Source organism: Cavia porcellus, unplaced genomic scaffold (assembly GCF_034190915.1).
Source record: "Cavia porcellus strain 051 isolate PalLab524CR breed Dunkin Hartley unplaced genomic scaffold, mCavPor4.1 scaffold_14, whole genome shotgun sequence".
In the NCBI taxonomy this organism is placed as follows: Eukaryota; Metazoa; Chordata; class Mammalia; order Rodentia; family Caviidae; genus Cavia; species Cavia porcellus.
Window position 1 is genome coordinate 19,960,773 of NW_026947497.1, and position 27,526 is coordinate 19,988,298.

A 27,526-nucleotide genomic window follows, 5' to 3' on the forward strand; every position below is an offset into this window, starting at 1 on the left:
GGCTAGTTGGAGAGATAGATAACTATTACAGATTAAAATGTATCAGAAATGTATATTTTTTGGCAAATATCACCTGGGAGAGAGGAGCTAAATTCTGGGAAGGATGCATGAGTAGAATGCTCGACACATGGTAAGCATTCAGATATTAATTCAGTCTCTTTATATGTTAGAGTTGACACAGATGCTTGTTCATTTGAGAAGACAGGAAATGGGTAAGAATAAACATGAGTAAAGGGTCAAAGTCCTGAAGAAAAGAGTAGAGCGAGCAGTGATGTAGGGGGGCTATGGGTTAGAATTCAGATGAAAAACAGAGGAAGTGGTGATTTAATGCTTTAGAAATACCACTGAAAAGGAAAATAATGTCTACAGGAATGAGTGACTGTGAGAATTCCGAATGATGTGACAAGAGGAAAATAACCATTTTGGAACAAAGCTAGGTAATCTGACAAACAAAATTTAAGGCACCAAAATGTTTTTGGTAACAGATGGATAGGTGCAGCAGAAGTGGGAGGGGTAGTTGATAGCTGGCTGTGGGTAAGGTAACTATCTGTGTAGTTTGGGTAAGAGAGATGATTGTGGACTTCAAATAAGAGGTAGAATTATATGGTTATTAATAGAAGAGAAAAAATAATCTGTGTGCTATAAATTTTAGAGTATAATAATTCAACTAGGGAAAGTTGAAACACATAAGTAGATACTGAGCATACACAGATGCGTACAGTCTATACAGACACACATTGTCTATCCATTTTTCCAAAATATAAGTATGAATATATTAAATGATATTTTTTGATATTGATTCACAAATCTTGATCACTTTGGTTTCTGTCTCTACATATATTCTATCTCTGTCTTTGTATTTTTTCATCTTTATGTACATACATCTTTTTCTTTTTTGAGGTCAAGTTTTATGTCCCTATATACCCTTAGTTTGTATTGCCTTGGATACACCTTCTTTTACTCACTGAAAGTTTTTATATCTCTGTTCCTGTTTTTTGTTTTTTTTTTCTGTATTGGTACAAAACTTAAAAGTGTATTTTTCAATAGTACTGAATAGATTTTGACCCCACTGTACAATTTCAAGAGCTCACTTAATTTTTTTTCTCAAAACAAATAAAACCTGTTATTTAATTTTTTTGGTACTTAGTTGTTTCTATACATTTGTGGTTCATAATACAAAAATATACAGACTCCTTGGGTGATGCTAAACTCAACATATATATAAAATTAATCATATTAGGATGGAATATTTGAAAGAAAAACATTCAGGAATGTTTTCAAATCAGGGAAAAGAGAAATTATAGTGTCAAATATTAGAATATTTTTTTCCAGAGTGTGACATTGCTTAGGACAAAAGTGCTATGTTAATAGGAATTTTATCATCAATGACATCTGCTGACTAAAATGTTTTAATTTGCAAAGAAAATGCTGTTACAGTACCTATTCACACATATTACCTTATTTTTTATATCTTCACCTTTCTTTTTCTTTCATTTTTTTGTTTGCATGATATTAAACATGACCAAAAAGTTCACATTGTTAGTTATTTAGAACTGATACCGACAGTTCACTTGAAGTTCATCAAGTTTATATTTGTGCCTTGAATATATTTTCTGTAATGTCTGATCACATATTGGCTTAATTATGTGTGTAATTTCTGAGGGTTTATAAAATGTTTTTGATAAATGTTTAAATATGCAGAATTATCCCAGTTTTATATGCACCTCTTTCAGTGAAATATAACTTGGCTAAAAATCACAACTGATGATTGAATTGTGAATGGAAAGGAAATATCTATTTCAATGAGGATTTTTTAAATGAACAAAAGTTATTTTTTTCATTTAAAAAAGTTGTTCGAAGCTCTCAGTTATTTAACCTCTTTTAGGTGGGGAGCAACCTATTCCTCTCTGGAATGAACATGATGGAACGGCAGATGGGGATAAACCTAAAATTCTCCTCTATTCCCTGAACTTGCAGTTTAAGGTAACATGTAAATGATAATGATAGTTTTAGAAATATGTTTCTAATTAATTAATCCATGCTTGTCAGAAAGTTTTTATAGCATGTAAATTACCAAAAAGAAAATATAAAAGTAAACTTATAACCTTATGAAAAAGCTTTAACAATTGTTTGAAAATTCTTTTGGGCTTTTTTCTATTAGATTTTCTAGGTTTCGTTGTTTTGTGGTACTGTTTGCCAAATCCAGGGCCTCAGGCATTCTAGACAAGCTACTCTTCTCAATAAGCTACATCCCCAGCTTCTGCATTAGCACTTTTATATGTGGATACATACCATTCTCTTCTAATCAGTATTTGATTTTTCCAGTTGCTATTGTAATACTGTGTACTGCAAATATGTACAAATAAAAATTTTAAAATTTTAGTCTGCAAGAAATATTTCTTATACTAGTCCAATTAACAATATTTGGGGAGGGGCTTAAGACAGCGGAACAAAAAGCAGCAGAGTAAACTGTCTCTCTGAGAGCCACAGTCTAGACACAATACAGCATCGTGGAGAAGACAAGAAGGAGGGAATGGGTCTTCTGGACCCAGAAAGAATCTAAAATGAGAATTGAAGCCCACAGAAAAAGTAAAAAGAAAAATTTAGCGAAGAAGTTGGTAGCTGGTAGCCCCTTGGTCGCGAGTGGGACCCACTATGTGAGAGGAGCTGTTGGAACCTGCAGATGCACAGTCACATGACGGTGGCAGCTGGTGCCCTCAGAGGCCTCTGCAAAGAGACATGGTGGTGGAGACAAGTGTTGGATGCAGAGGACTGCACAGGCTGACAGTGAGTACAAAGGACTCCTCCCATGAGAGAGGGAGGTTGCCTGGAAGCTGTTTTGGAGCTGAGCCAGATAAGCCTAGAACCAGAACTACTGCCAGCTTCCCCCAGCAGCTTCTAGCTGATTGCAGACCCATGAAAATTTCTTGGATTGAACACCACCCCTGTGCACATTCCAGCAATCATTGCAAAAGATGCCCACCAGTGACCAGCCCAGGTCTGCAAGGGGCAACCAGACCTGTCCTCACATGCACTCCAGTGGCCATCTTGGGGGCTCCCTGACAGTGACTAGCTCAGTCCAGAGGCTGCTTCCATGCACACTTGGGTAGTCATTTTGGAAGATCCCCACCAGTAAACAACAAGGAGGTTGTACGCAGCCCGGACCCCAAGCATGCTCCACCAGAAATCAGGGAACCAGCGCAGGCTAGGAAAAGCAGCAGACAGCCCTGCACAGCATACCCAATGGCCACCATCAGATATCTGTAGCCTACACTAGCTAAAGAAACCAAAGAATCTCACTTAAGAGAAATCATAGAAAATGCAGGAAGTTGCTGGGTCTCCACTGCCCACTTGTCCAGAGGAACCCAGGAATATAGCCAGACAAAGAAGCAAAAGGCAATCTCTGACCTCCAACCCCAGCAAAGCAAGGGCAGGAGATGTAAGCACAAAAGAGATCAGGAGTCGCACACCTGGAATTTCTGAAGTGATGGCAACTGAAGTAAAGAAACAAGTTCATGAGGCTATAGAAGAAATTAGAACAGAAATATTATCTCAGGAAAAAAATGAAAAACATAATAAAAGAATTGCTAAGTACCTCTAAAGAAGACAGATTAAAAAAAATAGAGGACTATATGAAAATGAAGAAACCTTGAATGCACAATATAAAAAAGCTTTAGAATACATGAAACAGATTCAGAGAGATATCCAGGAAATTAAAAATTCTGTAGAAAGCTGTCAAAATCACTTGAAAGAAACTGAAGACAGATTTTTCAGGCCTGGAAAACAGGTTTGCAGCTTGCAAAGGAAAGATCTCTTAAAAATAACAAGGAGCCAGGAAGTAACAATTTCAACTATTGCAAGACAACCCAAAAAACAACAATAACAGGTGTGAGTGAAAAAAATGGGGGTCAAAACAAATGACATTAAAAGTCTATTTACAGAAATAGTAGAAGAAAACTTCCCAAGCATGGGAAAAGGAAGTGACATTCAGATAAATGAGGCATATGGTAATCCAGCTAGCCATAACTACACCTGGACATGTAATAATTAAGAGCTCAGAAATTCATCAGAAGAATAGAATATTAAAAACTGTTACAGAAAGTAAATAGGTCACCTATAAAGGAAAGCAATCAGAATCACAACAGACTTCTCAACACAAACCATCAAGTCAAGAAGAGCTTGAAGTATTTCAAGTCTGGAAAGAAAATAACTGATGTACCCTGCAAAACTATCTTTCAAAATTAATAGAGAAACTGGATACTTCTGTGACAAACAACAGCTGAAGGAATTCATGATCACCTACTCAACCCTGCAAAGACTATTGAAGAACATTCTAGAGAGAGATAATAAAAGATCATGGTTCCAGGAATGATGGCAGAGGGGAAGCATCGAGTGAGGCAAGCAATTGAATAGAGGGGAAAAGTAGGCAGCCAGTGCAGGAAAATAGCAAGGCAGAGACAAGGCAGCGCATGTTGGCCATAACCAGTAAAGTAGATGGCCTCAATTCACTGACAGCAAGAAACACAGGCAGAGTGGATCAGGAGACGGGATCCATCGGCATGCTTTATACAAGAAACACATTTAACTTGCAAGGAAATTCATAGACTGAAAGTCAAGGAGAGAAAACAGTGCTCTATGTGACAGGGAACCAGAAAGAAGTAGGGGTGGCCTGTCTGTCAGTTGCAGAGTGGTTAAGAAAGACACGGCATTTTTATACAATGGAAAGCTACTCAGTTATAAAGGAAGATGACCTTGAGGCTCCTGTGGGTAAACGGATGCAACTTGAAATCACGCTCATAGATGAAATAGTTGAGAGTCACATGGGTGACTATCATGCTATCTCCCTAGTATAAAACACTAAAGAAGTTACTGGGATCCAAAATGCACAGTAGATACTGTGGAAGTGAAAGGGGAAGAAGTGTCTCCAAAGGGAAGGCAGTGGCCATTGTTAATCTATTATGGTGAGTTGTAACCCATATTATTTTCATCGTTCTGTTTAGTTTGGTTTTATTCTGTTTTGGTTTGTCTAATTTTTTATTATTTTTGATGGCATGGACAACTATTTCAAAGATAACAGAACATATTAAGGCAGCTAATATTGATTTCTTATTATCTTATTTTGAAGTTCTGTATTGCTTTCATTGTTTTGTTTTGATTGATTTCGTTCCATTTTGTTTTATTTGACTGTATTATGTCTGATGGTATAGGCAGCTACTTTGAAGATAACAAGAAGCATTTTGACAGCCACTGTTGTGTTACTATTATCTTGTTTTGAGGTCCTATATTGCTTGCATTGTTTTATTTTCATTGATTCCTTTCTGTACTGTTTTGTTTCATTTTTTTAGGCCTTAGGATATAGTCAGTTACTTTGAAGATAAGAGGCATTACGGTAGCCATTATTGATTTACTTCTATCTTGTTTTGAAGTCCTGTATCACGTTCATTGTTTTGTTTTGACTGACTCTATATGTTCTGTTTTATTTCCTTTGATTTTTGTTCTCTTCAAAATAAAAAATTGAAAGAACAATATTTTAGGGGCAAGGAGTATAGCTCAGTAGTAGAGTGTTTACCTATCATGCCACAGGCCCCTTGGGTTCAATCCCCAGTGTGCTGAAAAAATACAGTAAGACTTTACTTGAAATTTTAGAGCTTCCAATAGTTAAAATGTCAGTGGTATTGAAAATAAAAATCAGCTAGGCATGCTGACACATCGGGAGGGTTATCATATGCTCAAGGCCATTGCAGACTACTTGGATACAGGATGATCCTATATTAAAAAAAAAGTCATTGTTATAAAATAATTGTTTTTCTAATGTTCACTGGAAGGATAGCCACTAATAAATAGTGTTGGAAAAATTGGCTCTCCACATGCTGAAGACTGAAACTAGATGCATGCCTATCACCATGCACAAAACTAAAGCCTAAATGGATCATAGACCTAAGTATTAAAACAGAAACACTAAATCTACTGGAAGACAAGGTAGGTAGAAGTCTTAGAGACATAGGGGTAGGCAGAGAATTCATGACCAAAGTGCAAACTGCTTTGGGAAACATTTCAATGCATCAACAACTGGAATCTCATATTACTGAAAAGTTTCTGCACCTCAAAAGAAATCACCAACAGAGTGGAAAGAAAAATCCACAGAATGGGAAAGAATTTTAGCCAGCAACCCCTCAGACAAAGGACTTATACCCAGAACATATAAAGAATTGAAAAACATGAAGCCTTCCAAATTCAAAGACCCTCTTCAAAAATGGGCATCTGAGATGAACACACATTTCTTAGATGATATACAAATGGCAAATAAATACATGAAGAAATGTTTACCATCACTGGTCATTCAAGAAATGCAAATTAAAACAGCATTGAGATTTCATCTCACCCCGGAAAGAATAACAGCCATCAAGAAATCAACTCATAACAAATGTTAGCAAGGCTACAGGGAAAAATGAACACTGCTCCACTGTTGGTGGGAGTGTAGACTGGTGCAGCCACTTAGGGAAATCAGTATGGAGATTTCTCAGAAGACTAGATTTGGAAGTTCCATTCAAACCAGTTCTTCCCCTCCTAGATATTTTCCCAGAAAAACTAAAAAGGTCACATCACAGTGATATATATGCACCCATGTTCATAGCAGCACAATTTGTAATACCTAAATATTGGAAACAACCAAAATGCCCATGAACCTCAGAGTGGATGAAAAAGATGTAGTATTTTTATATATTGGAATATTACTCAGCTATAAAAAGAATGATCTTAAAGCCTTCATAGATAAATGGAGACAACTTGAGACTATCCTCGTAAGTAAAATAAATAAGAATCATATTTATAAATATCATATTGTATCTTTAGTGTAAAAAAGTAATAACAAATGTAGGAGTAATAAAACCCAAAATGTGTAATTGCTATTGTAAAACAGACAGGAAAAGAAAGTGCTCTAAAGGATATAACTGCAGGTATGTTTAAGTAAGATAGATGATCATATTACTAAGTTTTTGTTGGATCGTGGAACAGAACTGTTTGCAGTCTCACTGTTTGAATGTCCACTTTGTATGCTTTAGTTTTGTAACTTGACCAACTATTTCTAAGTTGACAGTATGTAATTTATCAACTAGTGGCTTCTTCTGTTTATTTTTTTAAATTGTGTATTATTTCTACTCTTTTGTCTGTTTCGCTTTTTTTCTCTTTAAATAAAATTAATTCATAGTTTTTAAAATTACAGTTTATCAATTAAAAAACACTAAAATGAAATGTAGTAGCTAAATAATCTCCTTCTTGCATGAGAAATTAAAGAATGCTGTCAGGTTTATCAGCCCTTTAGATGTACCATATACTTTTGACATGTTTTAAAACATCGGTATTATATCTGAGATATATTGAAAGATTGCATTTGAGTAAGTCTATATTATATACATTGAAGACTTTTTTCTCTTAACATATCTGCTAGGGTATTCAAGTAACAGCCACAACTCCATCCATGAGAGCTGTGAGATTTGAAACTGGATTAATTGAACTGGAACTTTCTAATCGACTTCAAACCAAAGCATCACCAGGAAGTAGCAGCTATCTGAAATTATTTGGCAAATGCCAAGTAGATTTAAATCTGGCATTAGGACAAATTGTCAAACATCAGGTATGTACAGAATATATTGACATTAGAGTTGTAGTTTTTAAATTTTCACATCAATTTCAGCTACTTTAACTTATATATTACTAAATTTATAGAAGTATTTTAAGTTTCTAAAATCTCTAATGAAAACTCATTTAAGAAGGCCTTTACACTTTTACTTTGGCATGTTATGGGGTATTACACCGGAATATTGTAGGTTAGTTTGCAGCCGCATGAAACATCATCTGGTATGTTCCATAACTGTTTGCTTGTAGTTTATTTTTAGTTGGTTAAACATTTTTATTTCAATGCTTTGTACACATATCAGTGAGCACTTAAAATATTAACTAGTTTTAAGCTTCTCGGTAGAATACTAGAAAGTGTTATATATAGTAATATTAAATATGTAAAAGACAGGAGTTAGTGGGATTCTCTTGTATAAAAATTTAATTTAGTTGTTTATTGGGAAATTTTAAATTTATTTTTTGTTTCGTTTTTCTTTTGCTAAAAATATGTAAATTTTAACTTTTTTCTCTCTTTGATTTAAAGAACCAATATTTAAAATGACAGTTATACTTTAAAAATTGAATGAGTACATTAAAGATTATGTGTAGAAAAAATGAGCAAAACTTTCTGGTCATCTCTGGAAAAATGTTAATCTTTCAAATAGAAACATATTTTGAGAGGAGAAAAGATTTAATTATTTTGAAACATGTAATACATTGCCATTCAGAATATGAACCTTATCCTGGCTTTTTGTATGAACTTTATAATTTCATCTTTACTTCTTGTTTCTTTATTGAAATGCTGGGGATCAAACCTAGAGCCACATACAAATTGAGACAGATGTTCTACACTGAGCTACATTCCCTGTTCCATATTTAACTCTTATCTGTATTTTCACGTTGTATATTCATTTTGAGGATTTTTAATATAAAATATAAGGAATTTCCCTGAGTTAAAATGGTCTAAATTTTTTGGTAAACAATAAAATTAATCATGTGTAGTTTTTTTAATTAAACCATTTTCTGTCATTTGATTTTATTGATTTTCAAATTTCGTTCTAGGTTTATGAGGAAGCTGGTTCTGATTTTCATCAAGTTGCCTATTTTAAAACTAGGATTGGATTAAGGAATGCTCTTCGAGAAGAAATCAGTGGTTCTTCAGATAGAGAAGCTGTGCTTATTACCTTGAATAGGCCAATTGTTTATGCACAACCTGTGGCCTTTGATAGAGGTAAAATTAAAATTTTCATAACTATTTTCTAGGATTTAAAAATGCTTTGATAATGCTTAATGAAAAGTATTTATAGTTTATCACTGTATGTGCTTGACCTAAAATGTGAGTCTCCTAAACCTAAAATGTGAGCAACTTTTTACTCAGGCATTTGATAAGTTATTTATACTTGAAAGTTATTTTGCTGTCTGTATGGATGAATAGGAATGTCGGATTCCAAATTTTAATTTTAGCACTAAATATTTTGGTTTGGCTAATTCATTTGCGTTTTGGTGTTACGTTTATATATTCATTCTATAAGCATTAATTTTATACTGCTTAGAGGGGAGTACAGAATTGGACAATAGGATCCCTACTCTCAAAGAACCTAGTCCAGTGGAAAAAAGACCAAAGTACAATACTAAACAAAATTAGAAATATATATTTTGGGATATGAGGGAGTGTGTATTTTCTTGTTGTTCTTAGAACGAATTCCTCATTTTGAGTTAGGAGGGAGACAATGAAATGAGAGCCTCTGTTATTTAACTTTGTATCTAAATGCCTAGGACAGTCTTCTGCATACACTGAGAACTAACCAAACATTTGTGAAATGAGAGAGAATATGAATGTAGATGAGCACAAAACTCTAAGGAAATACAGCAGCAACTGGCATTACAGACAATAAGGGGACAGAAGACTATTAGTCAGTTTTCCTGTTTTCCTGTGGTACCGTACCTACCCAGCAACCTAGAGGAGAAGCAGTAGCTGAGCGTAGTGGGGTACACCTGTAACTCCGGTCCTGAGGAGGGCAAGGGCGAGGGCTAGAGAAAGTTCTTAGTTCCGTGATACTGGGGAGTGGCAGTGGTAACAGGAAGCTCTATAAATAAGGCCAGGACCATGTCCATTTTCATTGGCTGTTCCATTGCAGGGCTTAGCATAGAATGGGATTCTGAAAGTACTGATTGAATAAATGGACCTGGATTTTCTTCTTCACATTGTCTTTGTGCCATCACCTGTTTTTTGCTTCATTTTTTCATTTGTTGATGAAAAATGTTGATCCTGTCCCCATAGGTCCATTCTAATTCTATGGCATTTTGGGAGTAATTTTATTAATAAACAGTATTTTGCAGCTATTTGAGGTATGCTTACCACAGTCAACCATTTTCAATATTCATTTTACTTTTCTTTCTGTTTTGCCTTAATTCTCAAAAGCTGTGCTATTTTGGCTGAATTATAAGGCTGCCTATGATAATTGGAATGAACAACGAATGGCTTTACATAAGGACATTCATATGGCAACAAAGGAGGTAGTAGATATGCTACCCGGCATCCAACAAACATCGGCCCAGGCCTTTGGGACTCTCTTCCTGCAGCTGACTGTGAATGATCTGGGAATTTGCCTTCCTATCACAAATACTGCACAGGTATTAAAAAAAAATCAAATCATATTCCTTTTATTCCAGGAATAAATCCCAGACATTTCTAGTAAGCATCTCTAAGAGTTTAAAGTATAGCAGTAAACTTTTTGGGAAAAGAATTCATAAATTGACTTTAGTAGCTGGCAAGTAAGGTTGAACTCCTTTAACTATTATTCATCTGTCGTTGACTCACATGTGACTGACTTTTCTCTGTGCATTCTGATATGTCCCAGACCAAGGAAACAAGGACAAGGAATGAGGAGCAGGGGAAGGAGAAATAAGAATAAAGAGTAAAGTAGAATACAGATATGCCATATACAAAACCCTAATCTCTTAATCACTAAGAACCAATTCTAAGAAATTGCATGCACATGTGTGTAAGAAAAGTCTATGAACTCCTGTCAGGCCAAGAAGTAATCGTTACAAAATAATCAAATACAGAGAACTATACTGTTACAATTTACCTTAAACAGTTGTTAGATGAATTTATATTTTAGGAAAGGGATTAAGAAAAACTATTTTGAGGATGGACAACATTAAATGTGCTGTGTTGCAAGAATTAAAATGTAGTAGTTTTTAATGTCTGGTAACACCAGTAGTGGGTATTACAGTGGGAGCATTCTCCACAGCTACAGCAGAGGCTGAATATAGGAAAAGGGAAAATTAGCTCTTTGCAATTTAACAAAAATGCACATGGCAAGTGCATTTCACTTGAGCAGTTTAATTTTTAAAAACTATCTTTGTAAGCCTCGTTATAATAACAATATCTAGGTTTTAACCCTTTTAAGATATTTATTTCTGAGTCCTATGAAAATTTCTAAATTTAAAAATATCTCAGTTTTTTTTTTCTTTACCATATTTTTCAGTCCAATCACACTGGAGATCTTGACACTGGTTCAGCTTTAGTACTGACCATTGAAAGTACTCTCATCACTGCTTGTTCTTCAGAGTCTCTGGTTAGCAAAGGGCATTTCAAAAACTTTTGTATCCGTTTTGCTGATGGCTTTGAGACCTCATGGGATGACTGGAAACCAGAAATACGTGGAGATCTTGTGATGAATGCCTGTGAGTATCTTTTATCTTCTGTATTGATGTTTAGAATTTTTTTAAAAAAACTCTTAATTTTAAAGTTGAAGGATATTCAGATATAAAAATGTTTTATACTTTGTGAAATAAAGGCTGTTTCTACCTAAAGTTAACAAAGCATATTTCAGCAGTTTGGGTAAGTAAACTAACAAGGCATTCTTTTCAGTGATTAGATGGTTAAAATTTTACCTTCTGTCTCATATTTCTTATAGTGGATTCACAAATGACCAGATAAAGTATCTTTCTTTTGTAAGTATCTCAAAAGAAAGGAATAAATAAATATATAAACCTAACTCAGCTTAAAATATAAAACAGCTTATAAATTTCCAAGACTAGAAATGTCAGTGTTAAAATTGGTGCACATAAACCCATAGATACACATTTGTAGAAATACACAGTATAATGAGTGAGTTCCTTGAATACCATAATTCTTAAGGACTGGTTATAAGTAAAGCTTTGGTTGTATGCTATTTTGAAAATAAAATGGTTTTTAATATGTTAAATGTATTACAGATTTGATAATGCATCATTACCTGTAGAAATAAGGGTTTTCCTTTAAAGATAGTGAAGGCACCACTCACAGGTGAGTCTAGTGACCTATTTCAGAGAAAGATCAGAGTTCTTTCTTCATCTTCTGTGTCTCAGATTCCTTCAGTTTAAAATATTTGGTATGCTGGGTTGTCATATTTTGAAGATTTATTTTGTGAACCTCAGAAGCTTTGCATTTTAGACAACTCATAGGTAAAACAGAATTTTTTTGAAATACCTCATTAGTAAAAAGATTAAAACCTAAGTATTTATGCCTATTATAAAAAGAAATAGCCTATATCAGAAATCTTGGCAGATTATCATTGTACACAACCATTATACCTGTTTTTAAAAAATCTTTATTTTTTTTTCTTAAAGGCAAAAGTTAATTTAACCTACTGATAGGGGAGTAATATCTTTCCCATCATTGCAGTAATTAAAAAAATACAATATAATTGGAAGGAGGAGAAATGTGCAATATAATAAACAGTTCATTTTAAAGGAAAAAATATGCCTTAGACTCAAAATCAAATAGGTGTGTTAAAAGTGAACAAATAATTTAGCCCTTCAGTGTACTCTTTCAGTGATACAAAATCCTAACATGCTGATAGTTTTGATAATCATAATTCATATGAGCTTCAGAGAATACAAAAATACCTACTTTTGTAACTGATGTGTTTTTAAAGTTTCTTAGGGGAATCAGAAGAAAGTAGGTAGAGTAATTCTTTTATTGACATATTATTAGAATGCTAAATGATAACATGGGCAAGTAGTTTTCTGGGTTTTGCCTTTAATTAGTAGTAAAAATGCATAATATTTTTGAAGACAATAAAATCAAATGAAATGAAACAATAGAATCAGTCAAAACAAAACAATGAATGTGATACAGGATTTCAAACAAGATAAAAACAAATCAACAATGGCTACCATAATGCCTCTTATCTTCAGAATAACTGCCCATACTATCAGACATAATAAAATAAAACAAAAGAGAAGAAGTATAAAACCAATCAAACAAAACAATGGACTCAATATAGGACTTCAAAACAGGATAATAGGGGATCAATGTCTACCCTAATGCCTCTTGTTATCTTCAAAGTAGCTGCCTATCCCATCAGACATAATACAGTCAAATAAAACAAAATGGGACGAAATCAAACAAAACAATGAAAGCAATACAGAACTTCAAAATAAGATAATAGGAAATCAATATTGGCTGCCTTAATATGTTTTTTTATCTTTGAAATAGCTGTCCATACCATCAAAAATAATAAAAATTAGACAAACCAAAACAGAATAAAACCAAATTAAAGAGAACGATGAAAATAATATGGGTTTCAACTCACCATAATAGATTAACAATGGCCACTGCCTTCCCTTTGGAGACACTTCTTCCCCTTTCACTTTCACAATACATTTTGGATCCCACTAACTTCTTTATTGTGCTAGGGAAATAACACAATAGTCACCCATGTGACTCTCAACTATTTCATCTATGAGCGTGATTTCAAGTTGCATCCGTTTACCCACAGGAGCCTCAAGGTCATCTTCCTTTATAACTGAGTAGCTTTCCATTGTATAAAAATGCCGTGTCTTTCTTAACCACTCTGCAACTGATGGACAAGCCACCCCCACTTCTTTCTGGTTCCCTGTCACATAGAGCACTGTTTTCTCTCCTTGACTTTCAGTCTATGAATTTCCTTGCAAGTTAAATGTGTTTCTTGTATAAAGCATGCCGATGGATCCCGTCTCCTGATCCACTCTGCCTGTGTTTCTTGCTGTCAGTGAATTGAGGCCATCTACTTTACTGGTTATGGCCAACATGCGCTGCCTTGTCTCTGCCTTGCTATTTTCCTGCACTGGCTGCCTACTTTTCCCCTCTATTCAATTGCTTGCCTCACTCGATGCTTCCCCTCTGCCATCATTCCTGGAACCATGATCTTTTATTATCTCTCTCTAGAATGTTCTTCAATAGTCTTTGCAGGGTTGAGTAGGTGATCATGAATTCCTTCAGCTGTTGTTTGTCACAGAAGTATCCAGTTTCTCTATTAATTTTGAAAGATAGTTTTGCAGGGTACATCAGTTATTTTCTTTCCAGACTTGAAATACTTCAAGCTCTTCTTGACTTGATGGTTTGTGTTGAGAAGTCTGTTGTGATTCTGATTGCTTTCCTTTATAGGTGACCTATTTACTTTCTGTAACAGTTTTTAATATTCTATTCTTCTGATGAATTTCTGAGCTCTTGATTATTACATGTCCAGGTGTAGTTATGGCTAGCTGGATTACCATATGCCTCATTTATCTGAATGTCACTTCCTTTTCCCATGCTTGGGAAGTTTTCTTCTACTATTTCTGTAAATAGACTTTTAATGTCATTTGTTTTGACCCCATTTTTTTCACTCACACCTGTTATTGTTATGTTTCTTTGGATTGTCTTGCAATCGTTCAAATTGTGACTTCCTAGCTCCTTGTTATTTTTAAGAGATCTTTCCTTTTGTGATTGCAAGTTGCAAACCTGTCTTCCAGGTCTGAATGTCTGTCTTCAGTTTCTTTCAAGTGGTTTTGCCAGCTTTCTACAGAATTTTTAATTTCCTGGATGCCTCTTTGAATCTGTTTCATGTATTCTAAATCTTTTATATTGTTCATTCAAGGTTTCCTCATTTTCATATGGTGTTCTATTTTTTCTTAATCTGTGTCTTTTTAGAGGTGCTTAGCAATGGTTTTCTTATATTTTGTTGTACTTGGCTTCAAATGGTTTGCTTTTCTTTTGGGTTCCTCAATTCAGAATCAAAATAGGCTTTATTTGTTGTAATTTGTAAGCACAACTGTAAAGGTAAATTGAGAGTGTATTTACCTTTGAATCACATTTTTTTTTCAGTTCAGAACCTACATGTGTGATACAAGTACTATATGATTAAAAAATACAGATTTTAAAGTAATTGGTATTACCATTTTTTAAATACACACTTTAGAAATTATCTAATTATTTAATAACAGATCCTTCTTCCAAACTAAATTGTATATTTACATTGTAAGGATTTTAATTTTTTTGAAAAATTTCCCAAAGTATCAAAGTAGTATCAAAGTAGCTAGAATGATTGACAAATCCAAAGTTTATATTTGAGTACCAATGTAGGAATGAAAGAAGTTGCAAAAGGACATTTTTCCTTTAAGAGATATACTGTCAGATTTAAACTCTCATTTTAGTTTCCAATAGGTGTTACTAAGAAAAGTTTTAATTCTGTTTTTAAAATTTACTTTGCTTAAGAGTTATTTAAGATTACAATGTGTAATTTATCAACTAGTGATTTATTTTTTTTTGAAATTCTGTATAATTTCTACTGTTTTTCTGTTTTGCTTTTTTTCTTTAAATAAAAAAAAATAGTTGTTTCAATAATGATATGTTCTTTATTGGTTAGAAGTATTGAATTCAATTAATCCTTTTTTTGAAGTTTAAATTAACAGATTAAGCTAGATATTATTATGTTTTTCAAACTTAACATCTGATTTATTCTGGGATAGATCCCTGACCTTGAAATTCATAGACCATTTTTTTTCTCATAAAAAGTTCCTAGTCAAAGAAAAGACAAAGTTGATGGATCACATCTCTGATACAATGTAGCAGGTCTTAGTTAAAAGTCACTTTTAATATTTGCATTCTGAAAATAGTATACTCATGACAGCGCAAATTGTTGTAGTATCCCAAATGTTCCTGAATGTTTGTGGAGAACCACCTAGAATTTCAGTCAGCCAAGGTTTTGACTCTGATAAGAAAAAGCACATGGAAAAAGTAAATTAAAACTGCAAGAAAATTATAAAAATCATAGAGTAAAATATTTTAAAAGTAAGTAAATCTCACTAGCTGTAAAGGTATCACTTTTAGATTAAGGACTAAAACCTAAAGAGGCTAATGGTCCTATTTGTGTCTAGAAAATTGTATGGAAAGTTAGAGTATATCACAAGTGAATGTTTATTGAAAAATATTTTGGGGCTCATTTTTGTGTAGGTGTAGTTCCAGATGGCACCTATGAAGTATGTTCAAGGACTACAGGACAAGCAGCGGCTGGTAAGTTCACGTTCACTGTTAGTAGAATTCTATTATTTTTGTGGCAGGAAGATCTTTTAGTTAATTCTGGTGATTGCTAATTTTAAAAAGAACTTTTTTAATATTAGCATTTGTGTGTATTTAATAATTAATTGTATTAGATACTGTATGCAGAATACACTGAAAAATGTTTTGGGGAGAACTAAAATAAATCAGATACACTTTTTAACCTTCATGTATGTAAATTCTAATGATGTAGTTAAGGAACATTCAGCAAAATTGCATTAGAATAGGTGATGCATACAGGGATTACAGGGATATTAATCCCAAGTCCGTTGAAATATACAATAGGGAGATAATATTTCCAAGTATTGGAGGATGTTACTATCAGAAAAATCTTTGTAGAAGAATAAGCATTCTTAAACAATCAAAAAATAGATCAATACTCTTTAAGCAGAAACTGGGAGGTGTGGCAAGAGAAAATTCAGAGGATAACATCAGTCATGATGTCAAAGCACAGTGTGTACTCAGGGATGTTCAATTTAGTGAAAACATAATTAAGTGAAAAATGAGATGAGAAGAATCTTGAATGATAAATTAAGGAACTTTAACTTGATTTGCTGGGCATTAGGGAGAATACTGAATGTTTTTGAGTAAGAAAGCAAATAGTGACACTATCAAGGGACACCTTCAAAGATTAGTGGGGGGGAAAGACCTAGGAAACCAGTTAGGAGGTAACTGTAAAAGTGATATCTTAACTGAGATGATAGCAAACAAATTGTTACTCTTATTTTATTACAAAATTGGGCAGGATAAGCTGAATTGGGCAGTTATTTAAGCACTCTTAAAACATTGAGAAGGATAGGAGTTGAGATTTTCTTTCTCACGTTGCTGTTCATGGTTATCCTCACCAACCTCAGCCTCGTTGCACATCTAAGTAAATTATCTCAGGACGCACCAAGGCCTGCGGTCTCCAGTGATAGGAAACTAGAAAAGTTAGGAAACTTCCAGCAACACTAGTGGAAAGAAAGGGATGGTACTGAAACAAATATCCATCCTGGGAGAGAGGACTTAGGCCTCTGTTTTGACTCTTATTTTTACCTGACAACAGCCCAATGAAGCTAGCTTAACCAAAAAGAAAAACTTTTTAAAAAGATACTTGTAGGTTACTATTAAATTTAGGACTCAGGGAAGAGAAGGAGTCAGGTCAATCCAGAAGCCCTTAGTAACTAGTGAAGTTAAGATCCCACTTGTCAGCAGGATTCTTTCCAGCTCTTCCTTTTCTCTTTCTTCATATTTTTTTAACTATCTGACTAATTAATTATTTTAATTGATGATCCCCTTTTTGCACATGGCAGGATATATGGCAGCCAAGAGCTCAGTCTTGTTTATCCATTGTCAATTATCAGAGAGGGGCTAATCTTTTCTCAGATTCTGAGACAGATTTTTATTTGTCCAGCTTCGATGTTCACTTGAGCATGTTACTTAATGCTAGCTAGTGAGCCATGGGCATGGTAATTGCAGCTATAGCCATGGGAAAGTAGATCAGTGTAGGGGAATATATAGCTCTTGGGGTAAATAAGGGTATGGAAAATACTATAGATACACAGTATATGTATACAGAAATCATGCTCGTATCCTAATGTTTCCAACAGATCTAACTGCAAAAACGTTAATTATTATATATGCCATCATACACATTATTACTTATATGTAAGATTATTTAAATTCCCTTACTCAGGACTATCTAATAAAACTATATCTTTCTGCAAACAGAAAGTAGTAGTGCTGGAACCTGGACACTCAATGTGTTGTGGAAAATGTGTGGGATTGATGTCCACATGGATCCTAACATTGGCAAAAGGCTTAATGCTCTAGGAAACACCCTTACTACACTGACAGGAGAGGAGGACATAGATGACATCGCTGACCTAAATTCAGTGAACATAGCTGACCTGTCAGATGAGGATGAAGTTGACACTATGTCTCCCACTATCCATGCAGTAAGTAAACTTATTATTGGGAATTTTCAGGACTGGCTTTTACCCAGAGACAGGGAAATAATTAATTCAGTGTTATTCAGTAAATTCTAGTTGTTGTGAAGGAAAGGAAAGTAGTAGTATGCTTAGTTGGGTCTACATTTCACAGTACTGTCTTTGAAGTGAGTGTGTTCATAATGACTGTTAGCCAACATGTGCCTTAACTAACAGTTGTTAAAATAACATTACAGTTGGAGGGCAACCAAATCTACAGACAATTCTAGGACTGGGAGTGTGGGGAGTGTGGTGGGAAGAGAACTAGGAAGAGACTGTTAATAGGTATGATTTTTCTCTTTGAGTTATGAAAATGTTCTCAACTGAGTGTGTGATTATGATTGCATAACTTTATAATATACTAAAAAACATTGAATCATACATTTTAAGCACATAAATTTCATGATCTATGAATCACATCTAAGAAAGATACTTTAAAATGAATCCAGAAAAAGCAAAGTATACACACAAAATGAAGGTCTATACTTCTATTATGGTACTGATTTTTGAAAATTACTTTATACATTTTTAACTATTGCACCATGAAATTGTCTTGTTGTTAGAAGGAAATTTTTAAAAAAGTAATATTACTGTTTATTATTTAGAGTTCAGATGGAAGTTCAGTAAGTGGAGATGGCCACAAGCTCACCTTTGGGCAGCGACTTGTAAACCACCTACTAGGCCTGACGCCCCCAAATCAACGTTATTCTGTTCCTACAGAGTATCTGTGTGACTCAGAGATATGGGGCACCCCTCAGTCTAGCCAGTCCCATTTGAAAGCATGCAGAGCACACTCATGGGGAAACGTAGGTAGCAACTACATACGTTCTGTATATCTGGGATTTGAATCAATGGAGGATTTCAATCATATTAATATAGATAGTTGGCTTTGATTCTTGCATGCTTTTTTGATTTAAGGTAATAACTTTGTAGTCTAGATTTATTATTTGAATTGCCAATGATGTTAACAGATGCAATTTTTGATTTTTCAGGAAGCTATAGATTATCGAAGACCAGGAGCATCTTCTAACCAACCAGGAGAACTTAGAGGAAGAAAAATTATGAAACGTTTAGTAGATATCAGAGAACTGAATGAACAGGCAAAAGTGATAGATGATCTTAAGTATGTGTAACTTAAATATAATACAGTATTCTATACAACTTAAAGTTATAGGATGTTAAAATTGGGTCTGGGCTAATACAAACCCTTCAGTTTATTAGCAAGAACACTAAGGTCCAAAGAATTTTAAAGATTTATCTGAGTTCATAAATTCATTAGTGGTAAAGGTAAGCCTAAAATCCTTATCTCCTGTTCTTCACAGCTCATTTCTGAGCAGTTTATCACTGACTTTATACCATATATATAAACATGTATCCCATACATGTGCACACATACACACATATACACAAATTATATGATATATATATGTAACTATATAAATATCTCCATTTATGTGTATACATTTTTTTACATATTGTCATATGCCTATATAAATGTCTGCATTTGTGTGCTAACAGTGTTTCTGGAATGAAACTGTTTAGAAGAGAGAAAATAAGTACCTATTTCGAGTTTTATAAATATTATCTCAATTTAATACTCACATTTTTGTGAGGTAAGGTAACATTACCGAAATTTATTGATGGCTCAGAGTAAAGAATTAAAATTTGAACTTCTATATGACTGAATTGAAAGTTCATACTCCCTCTTCCATCCCTGCCTGCCTATTAGTAATTCTTCCAGGATTAAAATTGGGGCCGAGAATAGTCAGTGATAGCAACCTTTTTTCTATATCTGCTGCCTGCTGGATAATACTAATACCTCCTCTGTAAGAATACTTTACAAGAATAAATACTCTTTTTCTAAACTTGGAAACTTACTTTCCCCAAAAGTTATGAATATATCTACTCTTTTTTTTTTTGATTCAAGAGTGAACCCAAGAGCCTTTATATAAGCTTCACAGATAATTCCTTTTGTTTTTTATTATTTCACAGATAATGAATATTAAACCTATACAGTGTTTTGATCTGTCAGTATTTCTTAGTATTTTGACTTACAAGAAAGAGCATTAAGAAAGAGCAACTAAAAGTTAGTTTTAGTTTTACAATAATTACTGTATTTGTTTTGCATTCAGAAAATTAGGTGCAAGTGAAGGAACCATAAACCAGGAAATTCAACGTTACCAACAATTGGAATCTGTAGCTGTGAATGACATTCGAAGAGATGTTCGTAAAAAATTACGGAGATCCAGTATGCGAGTGAGTAGATGTTTTAGAAAAGTTTTGTTACACTATTATTTTTATCTTTGAGATATATCTGTGATTATGCTTGTTTTCTTTTAATGGTGATGATAATATCGCCTGGTTTGTACATAGCAGGTTTACTATGTACTAGATATTATTTAAATCCATTAAATCCTCACAACAATCTTAGGAAGTAGCTCTATTTTTGTCCTCTTTTAAAGATGAGGAAATTAAGGACAGAAAAGTAAGGTACTGTGATTATAGCCAATAATCCTGGTAGAGCCAAAATTTAGACCTAGAAATGTGATTATAAAGTTGGGCCCTTCCCCACTTTTTGCTGCCATTCATGAAATGACATTTGCTTTTTAATATCTAATATGAGCTCTGTGAAAAATGTGAACTCTTTTGAGACGTCTGTCCTTCTCCTGTTCTGTTTTCAGTCGTTAGAGTTACCTTTCAGCCACAATTTTCCTCCTTTTCTGCTTTATCTTTTTAATGAAAGACAGTTTTGACTCAAATTGCTGGACATTCTGTTTTGTTTTTTTTTTTTTTTTTTTTTTTTTTTTCAGTCTATTCTCTTTGCTTTTCAATTTTGGGGTTTCTATTTATATGTTCTTAAAACCAGTGATTTGTTTGTCTTCATCTATTTCCAGTCTGCTAATAAATTCATCATTAATTATGTTAGTGTTTGTGATCTCTAGTGTTTCTTTTTGGTTTTTCTTAGGATTTCCATCACTCTAATTATGTTGCCCAATCCTCCTTGCACGCTAATTTATCCATCAGAACCCTTAGCATAGTAATCATAGCTGTTTTAAATTTCTAACCAGATAATTCCACATTTCTGTCATGGTTCTGATGCTTGCTCTTCCTCTTCAGATTGTACTTGTTCTTTCCCTTTTAGTATGCCTTGTAATTTTTCATTGATTGCCAGGCATGCAGCGCCAGGTAAAAGAAACTTTCATAAACTGGCCTTTGTTGTGATGCAATAGTAAAATGTTGGGAGAGGGTGAATGTTTTATCTTCCTGTGTTTCACACTTGTGAGCCTGTTGCTCTAGAAGGAACTTTATAAATGTTTGTCATGTTTTTTTCTTCCAATTTAAGTTGGACAGTGTGGTTAGACCTGATTGGAGCAGGATGTTTCCTTTCTTGATCAGTTGTGATTTGATACCCCACCCCTCAATCAGATAGGCTCTGCTAGCTCGTTTCTTCTGAAGATAGGGCTTAGTAAGAAGAATATAGTCTTCATTCACTTTTTTCTTTTATTTCATTAGGCTGCTTCCCTAAAGGATAAGTGGGGTTTGGGTTACAAACCAAGTTATAGCCGATCTAAAAGCATTTCTGCTTCTGGGAGACCACCACTCAAGCGAATGGAAAGAGCAAGGTAATATATATTTGAACTAATGAATAAAGAAATAAATGTTGATGACTACTTAATAGCAAGATTCTGTGCTTTTTTTACTATGTTCTAATTAGGAAAATTACAAAACTAAATAAAAATCTTTATTACTAAAATATCAACCATACTGATTATTGTCAAACTTCATTTATTTGAGGAATTTCTGTATTACATTTATATCACAACAGAGTGAGTTCTTTTTAATAATGAAGTACGTGCTTTTTAGGCAACTCTTAGTGGGTACACATTCTACAAAAACATGGGCATGTACATACTAGTAGCAGTATTCTAAATATATCCATTTAGAAAAACCGTGATTTCACATATACTTCATGTATGAAAATATGGAATTTTTACCTATCAAATTAAAATACTGTTTGAGCAGCACTCAAACATTTCAATTAGTGATAATCTCATCTCAGGCAAACCTCTTTGATACTGCCATTGTGTGATGCCAAAGCTGGCATTATAAAAATAAGTCTAAATTCTTTTTTAATAAGTTTAGTAGTATAATTTAGATACGCATAATGATCGTATTTTTCATAGAAATTGTACTTGTACAATATATATCTTAGTTCTTTTTTTCCCATTCTCCATCCCTTCTGTTTACCTCTTCTGATTACCTTTTCCTTATTCACAAAGCTTTGTTTCCATTTTCTCATTTTTTCTTTTTCTATCCATCCCCTCAATTCCCCTTTCCCTTTGAACAATTACTTCCTGTTTCACAATCTTTATTATACATTTTAGTTGTTACTTACACTTTCAGTTTTTCATACCAGACAGACAAAGTGATGTTTACACATATGTGTCCAATTTATTTTACTAAGAGTGTGGACTCCATGTCCATCTATTTATCTATACATGTCTCAAATTTATCCTTTTTATGGCCAAATAGTAGTCCTTTGTATAAAAAAGTCGTATGTTTTTTAGCCATTCTTTGGTTGATGGGCATTTGGTTATTTTCAAGATTTAGCTTTACAAACTATGCCTCTATACACATTGCTGTGCATATATCACTGTAATATGATGCTTTTAATTCTTTTGGGAAGATACCAAGCAAAGGGAGTAAGTAACTGTGTCAAATGGAACCACTAATCCTAATTTTTTGAAGAATCTCCAGACTGATTTTCACAGTGGTTGCACCAGTTTACACTCCCACCAACAGTGGAGAAGAGTTAAGTTTTCTCCACAGTCCCACTAGCATTTGTTATTGGTTGATTCATTTATAATAGCCATTCTCTCTGGAGTGAGATGTTATCTCAGTGTGGTTTCAGTTTGCATCTCTTCAATGATGAGTGATGCTGAACATTTTTTTATGTATTTATTTGCTGTGTGTATACTTCTGAGAAGTGTCTCTTCATTCAGATGCCCATTTTTGGGTTGAGTCTTTCAATTTGGAGAATCTGATTTTTTTCAATTCTTTGTATGTTCTAGATATTAGTCCTATATCTGAAGTATAACTGGCTAGGATAATTTTTCCCACTCTGGGTTTTTTTTCATTCTGTTGGTGATTTCTTTTGCTGTGCAAAAAGCTTTTTAATAAGATGAGATCCCAGCTGTTGATTCTTTGTAGTATTTCTCATGCAGTCAAGGTTTGTTCATGAAGTCTTTACTTATTAAATTCTTTTTATATGATGTGGTTTTAGAAAATCTTAGTTTAATCAAAACATTGAGTCTTTTTAATAGGATGCTAAAGGTTAAGATTAGAATGCCAAACATTCATTCTTTTGATAAGGTAAATATAAATAAAAAGTTAATTAGACTTTTAAAGTACAGAAATTGTTTAAATGAGAATATTAATGTTTTATTACTTTATATCTTACTTTTAGTTCTCGAATAGGAGAAACTGAAGAGCTCCCAGAAATCCGTGTGGATGCAGCATCTCCTGGACCCAGAGTAACTTTTAACATCCAGGATACAGTAAGAGAGGGCATATTTGTTCCAATTACACATCTAAAAATAGTTTTTAAAGTTTGAAAAGTTACAATGCTGTATAATTTCAAATACTATTGATCCTTGCCTACTATGAGGTTAAGGATTTTGACATATTCATGACAGGGTAATAATTTGTATGTCTCACTGCTGAACAGCTTGAAGACCAGGGATACATGCATGACTGAACTGATAAAAGTGATTAGATATGTTTGTACCACCAGTGGTTCAAACCAGTAGAAATGTGTTACTGCCTGAAATATTCTTCTTTACCCTCCAGTGGGTCCCTGCTCTCTTCCACTGAGGGCCTTGTTGCAGAAGTTAACTTTATTACGCGCACTCTAAAGACTCTGTACTGGCTTGTCCCTAAAGTAGAAGTTTTTGCTGAATAATGTTTCCTACAAGTGAGAATTCACATTAAGCTATGTCTCTCACACAAATGTAAACATAATAATTTATAGTTAGTTACATATGTTAGTTTAGAATGTATGTGTAGCTCATAGCAGAAGCCAAAGGAAGATCAGCTTCAGAGTTGTATTAAGTGTGTGTTTGCATTTATGTTAAAATGTTTGGGATTTTTTGTAAATTTGTTTACTTTTAAGCCATTGATTTTTTTTCATGAGTTTCTTTATTCTCTTATTATTTTAATTAAGTTGAAAAATGTATGGGGACGTACACCACAATCCAACTGGCCTGGGGAAGGGTATTTTCAGGTACTTATGAAGAATAAAATAAATTTTGCTTAAAAACCAATTAACCACCCTGCAAATCTGCTTTCACAATTTCTTTCTTTCATTTCAAACTAAACTCAAATGATCCTCAGAATATTTTACAAAAAGATTCAAATCTTTTGTATTGTTTTTCATCATGTATATCTCATAATCTCTAGCATGCATATATTTTACTTTTATACTTTTATAATTTATGGTTTTAATTTATTATTTTGATCTTTAAAATTAAAAGTTAAGTTAAATCAGCTTATTAAATCAGTTCAACCAAATTATAAACAAAAAAATGGAATTTATTATCTTCTTACACCTAAGTAATATGTCTTTTTTCTTTACATTCAACTATAAAATGAATCTTTTCAAAAACACAATCTTTGTTGAGTAGGTAAAAACAGAAAAATCTACCTCAGGATAAAAAATTAATCATTGAATGTTTATTTTGCATTACTGTTATATAAAAATATGAAATGGTCCTTTAAAATTATTCTTGTGTTCAACATGTAAAAATTTGTTATACAGTCACTAGAATTTCATTTTTATAAGCCAAATGTTTTTCCTAAATATAAGTTATAAAATAAAAAGGAGTTTTAAAGAAATTATATACCAGGTATACATATTTTTTCTAAAATTTTTCTTCACAATTTCATTTTAAAATTGACATTATGTACTTCCAATGTGTTTCATTTCCTCTTCCTTATTTTCTTATGGGCAAGTCAAAATATATGCCACAATTTTTCTGAATTCATTCAAATTAGACTTTATTATAGAATTATTAAGTTGAAGCTTAAAGAATACTTTCTGTATTCTAAAAAACAAACCAAAAACAAAAAAAAAAAACCCTGGAAACAAATCATGTATGCAGACTGAATTACTTCTACTAATTAAATGATGTGGAGAGGGCAGTACTGGATATCAAACCCGGAGCTTTGCACATGTTAAGCAAGTACTGCATAAATGCTCAGTTTTAATTAGTTGATTCTTATAGTTATTAACATTTTAAGTGATTCAGGTTCTACTTTGAAATAACTGTGTATTCTACTTATTAAAATGTTATGTAAAATAATAAATTGGATAAAAGTTTAGATAATAGATGTGCTTATTATAAATTTAAAAATAGAATTTAAACTATCATTACATTTAAATACTAAAAACATGTAGGATCCAGCTGTTTTAAGTAATAAATTATATCACCTTGCACACTATACTTTATAAAAGCTAATTCTAAGTGATGCTGAAACAACTGAGACAAGGAATTGAAATTTAATCATAGGAAGTTTTGTTGGTTTTTGACCTACTTAAAAATAGTATCATTGTGGTAAAAACCTGAGTTAAAGACATGTTACTTATACAAACTACTTACCTTAAAATATCATTTGTAAATTTGATTAATGTGTGTTTTATGACTCAATTTTTGCATATCATTTAACCCACAAGGAGCTCAGTTTTTAAAGATATATTGCAAGACTCCCACAAACATCATGAGATAATATACTCTGTTGACGCTGCATGCTATTCCATCACTAATTATTCTTGCCATTCTAACTTATAATTGACCACATTTCTTTTGATTCCACATATTTAACTTCTGCTTTAAAGAATGACAGTGTTTACTAATCACTGATGATGATGTATGTCCCTATTCAGTAAGCTTTCACTCTGGGTTTTAAAGTGGCAGTGGCATGACTTTGTGGGGTTTGACCTTCTTGCTTCTTGCCATTTCCTATGTTGCTAAGTCTGACCTTTCTTTCAGTTCAAAGTGAGGAAATTCAACTCCAAAATTTCCAAAATATGTGAAGTTATTTCTTTCTTTTAATTGAAAGGGAAATTGAAATATAAATCTCATCCATTTATTTTCCTTTTGCAACCAGTTTCCAGAGGAGACAGAACTGGACCTTTTGTCAGTAACTATTGAAGGTCCATCTCATTACTCATCAAATAGCGAAGGATCGTGTTCTGTGTTCAGTTCTCCCAAAACTCCTGGAAGCTTTTCACCAAATGTTCCTTTCCAACATGAAGAAGGCAGGCGAGATGATAGTTTGTCTTCTACCAGTGAAGACTCCGAGAAGGATGAAAAGGATGAAGACCGTGAGAGGGAAAGGTTTTATATTTACAGGAAACCCTCGTGAGTAGCCTTTTGGTTTTAAGATTCTTCAGTTAGTGTTTCAGAACCTAGAACTGAGCCTAAAGCTAATCTAATTTATTGTATATAGAAATGTCTCTTAGTGAAAGAAACCAAGAGACATCTTCGTGATTTACTGATGTAATTTAGCTTCATATGGTATTATTTTTTAATTTAAATAGGTTTATTCAAAGCACTTTAATTTATTTCTCTGAGATAACCTTGGTTGATAAAATAGAAGTGAAGATGGTTTGTAAGTTAAGATAACAGAAAAGACTGTATTCTTCTTAGCCTTAAAATGTACTATATTGCAAGAAGACACATAATAGTATCAGAAAAACAGTGTAAGAAAAGTATTTAGCAATGGATAAAAGATTACAACAAATTTTTGGGAAAAAACCACATGCATTAAAGAAGTAAAGAGCATAGATGAAATCTTGCCCAGAATATGCCCTCAAGCAAACCTGTAAGGATCTTTAAAAATAATCTACTTAAATGATCCCTCAAGTGATACTGTGACAACAAAAGATTTAGGCTATGATAATCATGGGAAATTTAGCTGGACATGGGAGTAATAATTGAAAATTAGTGTGTGAGAAACTGACTTCATCTTCAGTCTTGTTTGTTCTGAACTGTGTGGATTCTCTCCTCCTTTTCTTAAACTAAAGCCCTTAACTTCTGAATCTCTACATCAGCATATTTTGATTTATTGTCTTATTTTTAGACTATATTCTCAAATAACTTTATAAGAAACTTGGCAATAGAAACCTACTTTCATTTTTTAATCTCTAAATTTACTGTTCTCATTTTTTATTGAATATATAATTCTAGTCAAATAATTATTTCTTCTAATAGACTATTGCCTTATCTTCCAGCATCAATATTTAGCCTATGCTGATTATCGTGTTCAATTCTGTAAACCTGACTTGCCTTTTTTGGGATATTATGTGTCTGTTCCTCCCTGATAATTTTTAGGGCTTTTAAAGTTTTATTTATACTCTTTAATTTCACAGTGGTGTGTCTAGGGTTGAGTCTTTGTTGAACAATTTTTCTAGGTAATAATATACTGAAAATTTTTTTTGGTTATCAGAAATGTGGCTTTATAATTGTTTGGATAAATTCTCATCGTTTCCTATTTTAAGAATAATCCTAAAAGTGAGATACTTGCCCTCCTG

At 33.3% G+C, this 27,526-nt stretch overlaps 1 protein-coding gene across 8 annotated transcripts in view; it reads left to right on the forward strand.

The window, feature by feature from the left end:
• Bltp1 (bridge-like lipid transfer protein family member 1) overlaps positions 1–27,526 on the forward strand; it is a 180,208-nt gene that overhangs the window by 121,188 nt on the left and 31,494 nt on the right. For 5 of the 8 annotated variants that reach the window (XM_063260728.1, XM_063260733.1, XM_063260730.1 and 2 more), the window contains 14 exons: positions 1,886–1,983; positions 7,448–7,633; positions 8,677–8,845; positions 10,037–10,248; positions 11,109–11,307; positions 15,863–15,922; positions 17,678–17,904; positions 18,540–18,740; positions 18,927–19,057; positions 20,067–20,190; positions 21,448–21,557; positions 23,402–23,492; positions 24,158–24,217; positions 26,101–26,354. In XM_063260728.1, the coding sequence (XP_063116798.1) occupies positions 1,886–1,983; positions 7,448–7,633; positions 8,677–8,845; positions 10,037–10,248; positions 11,109–11,307; positions 15,863–15,922; positions 17,678–17,904; positions 18,540–18,740; positions 18,927–19,057; positions 20,067–20,190; positions 21,448–21,557; positions 23,402–23,492; positions 24,158–24,217; positions 26,101–26,354 (2,122 nt within the window). The remainder of the gene's footprint in view (positions 1–1,885; positions 1,984–7,447; positions 7,634–8,676; positions 8,846–10,036; positions 10,249–11,108; positions 11,308–15,862; positions 15,923–17,677; positions 17,905–18,539; positions 18,741–18,926; positions 19,058–20,066; positions 20,191–21,447; positions 21,558–23,401; positions 23,493–24,157; positions 24,218–26,100; positions 26,355–27,526) is intronic. The other 3 variants (XM_063260732.1, XM_063260734.1, XM_063260735.1) reach the window with 3 other exon arrangements.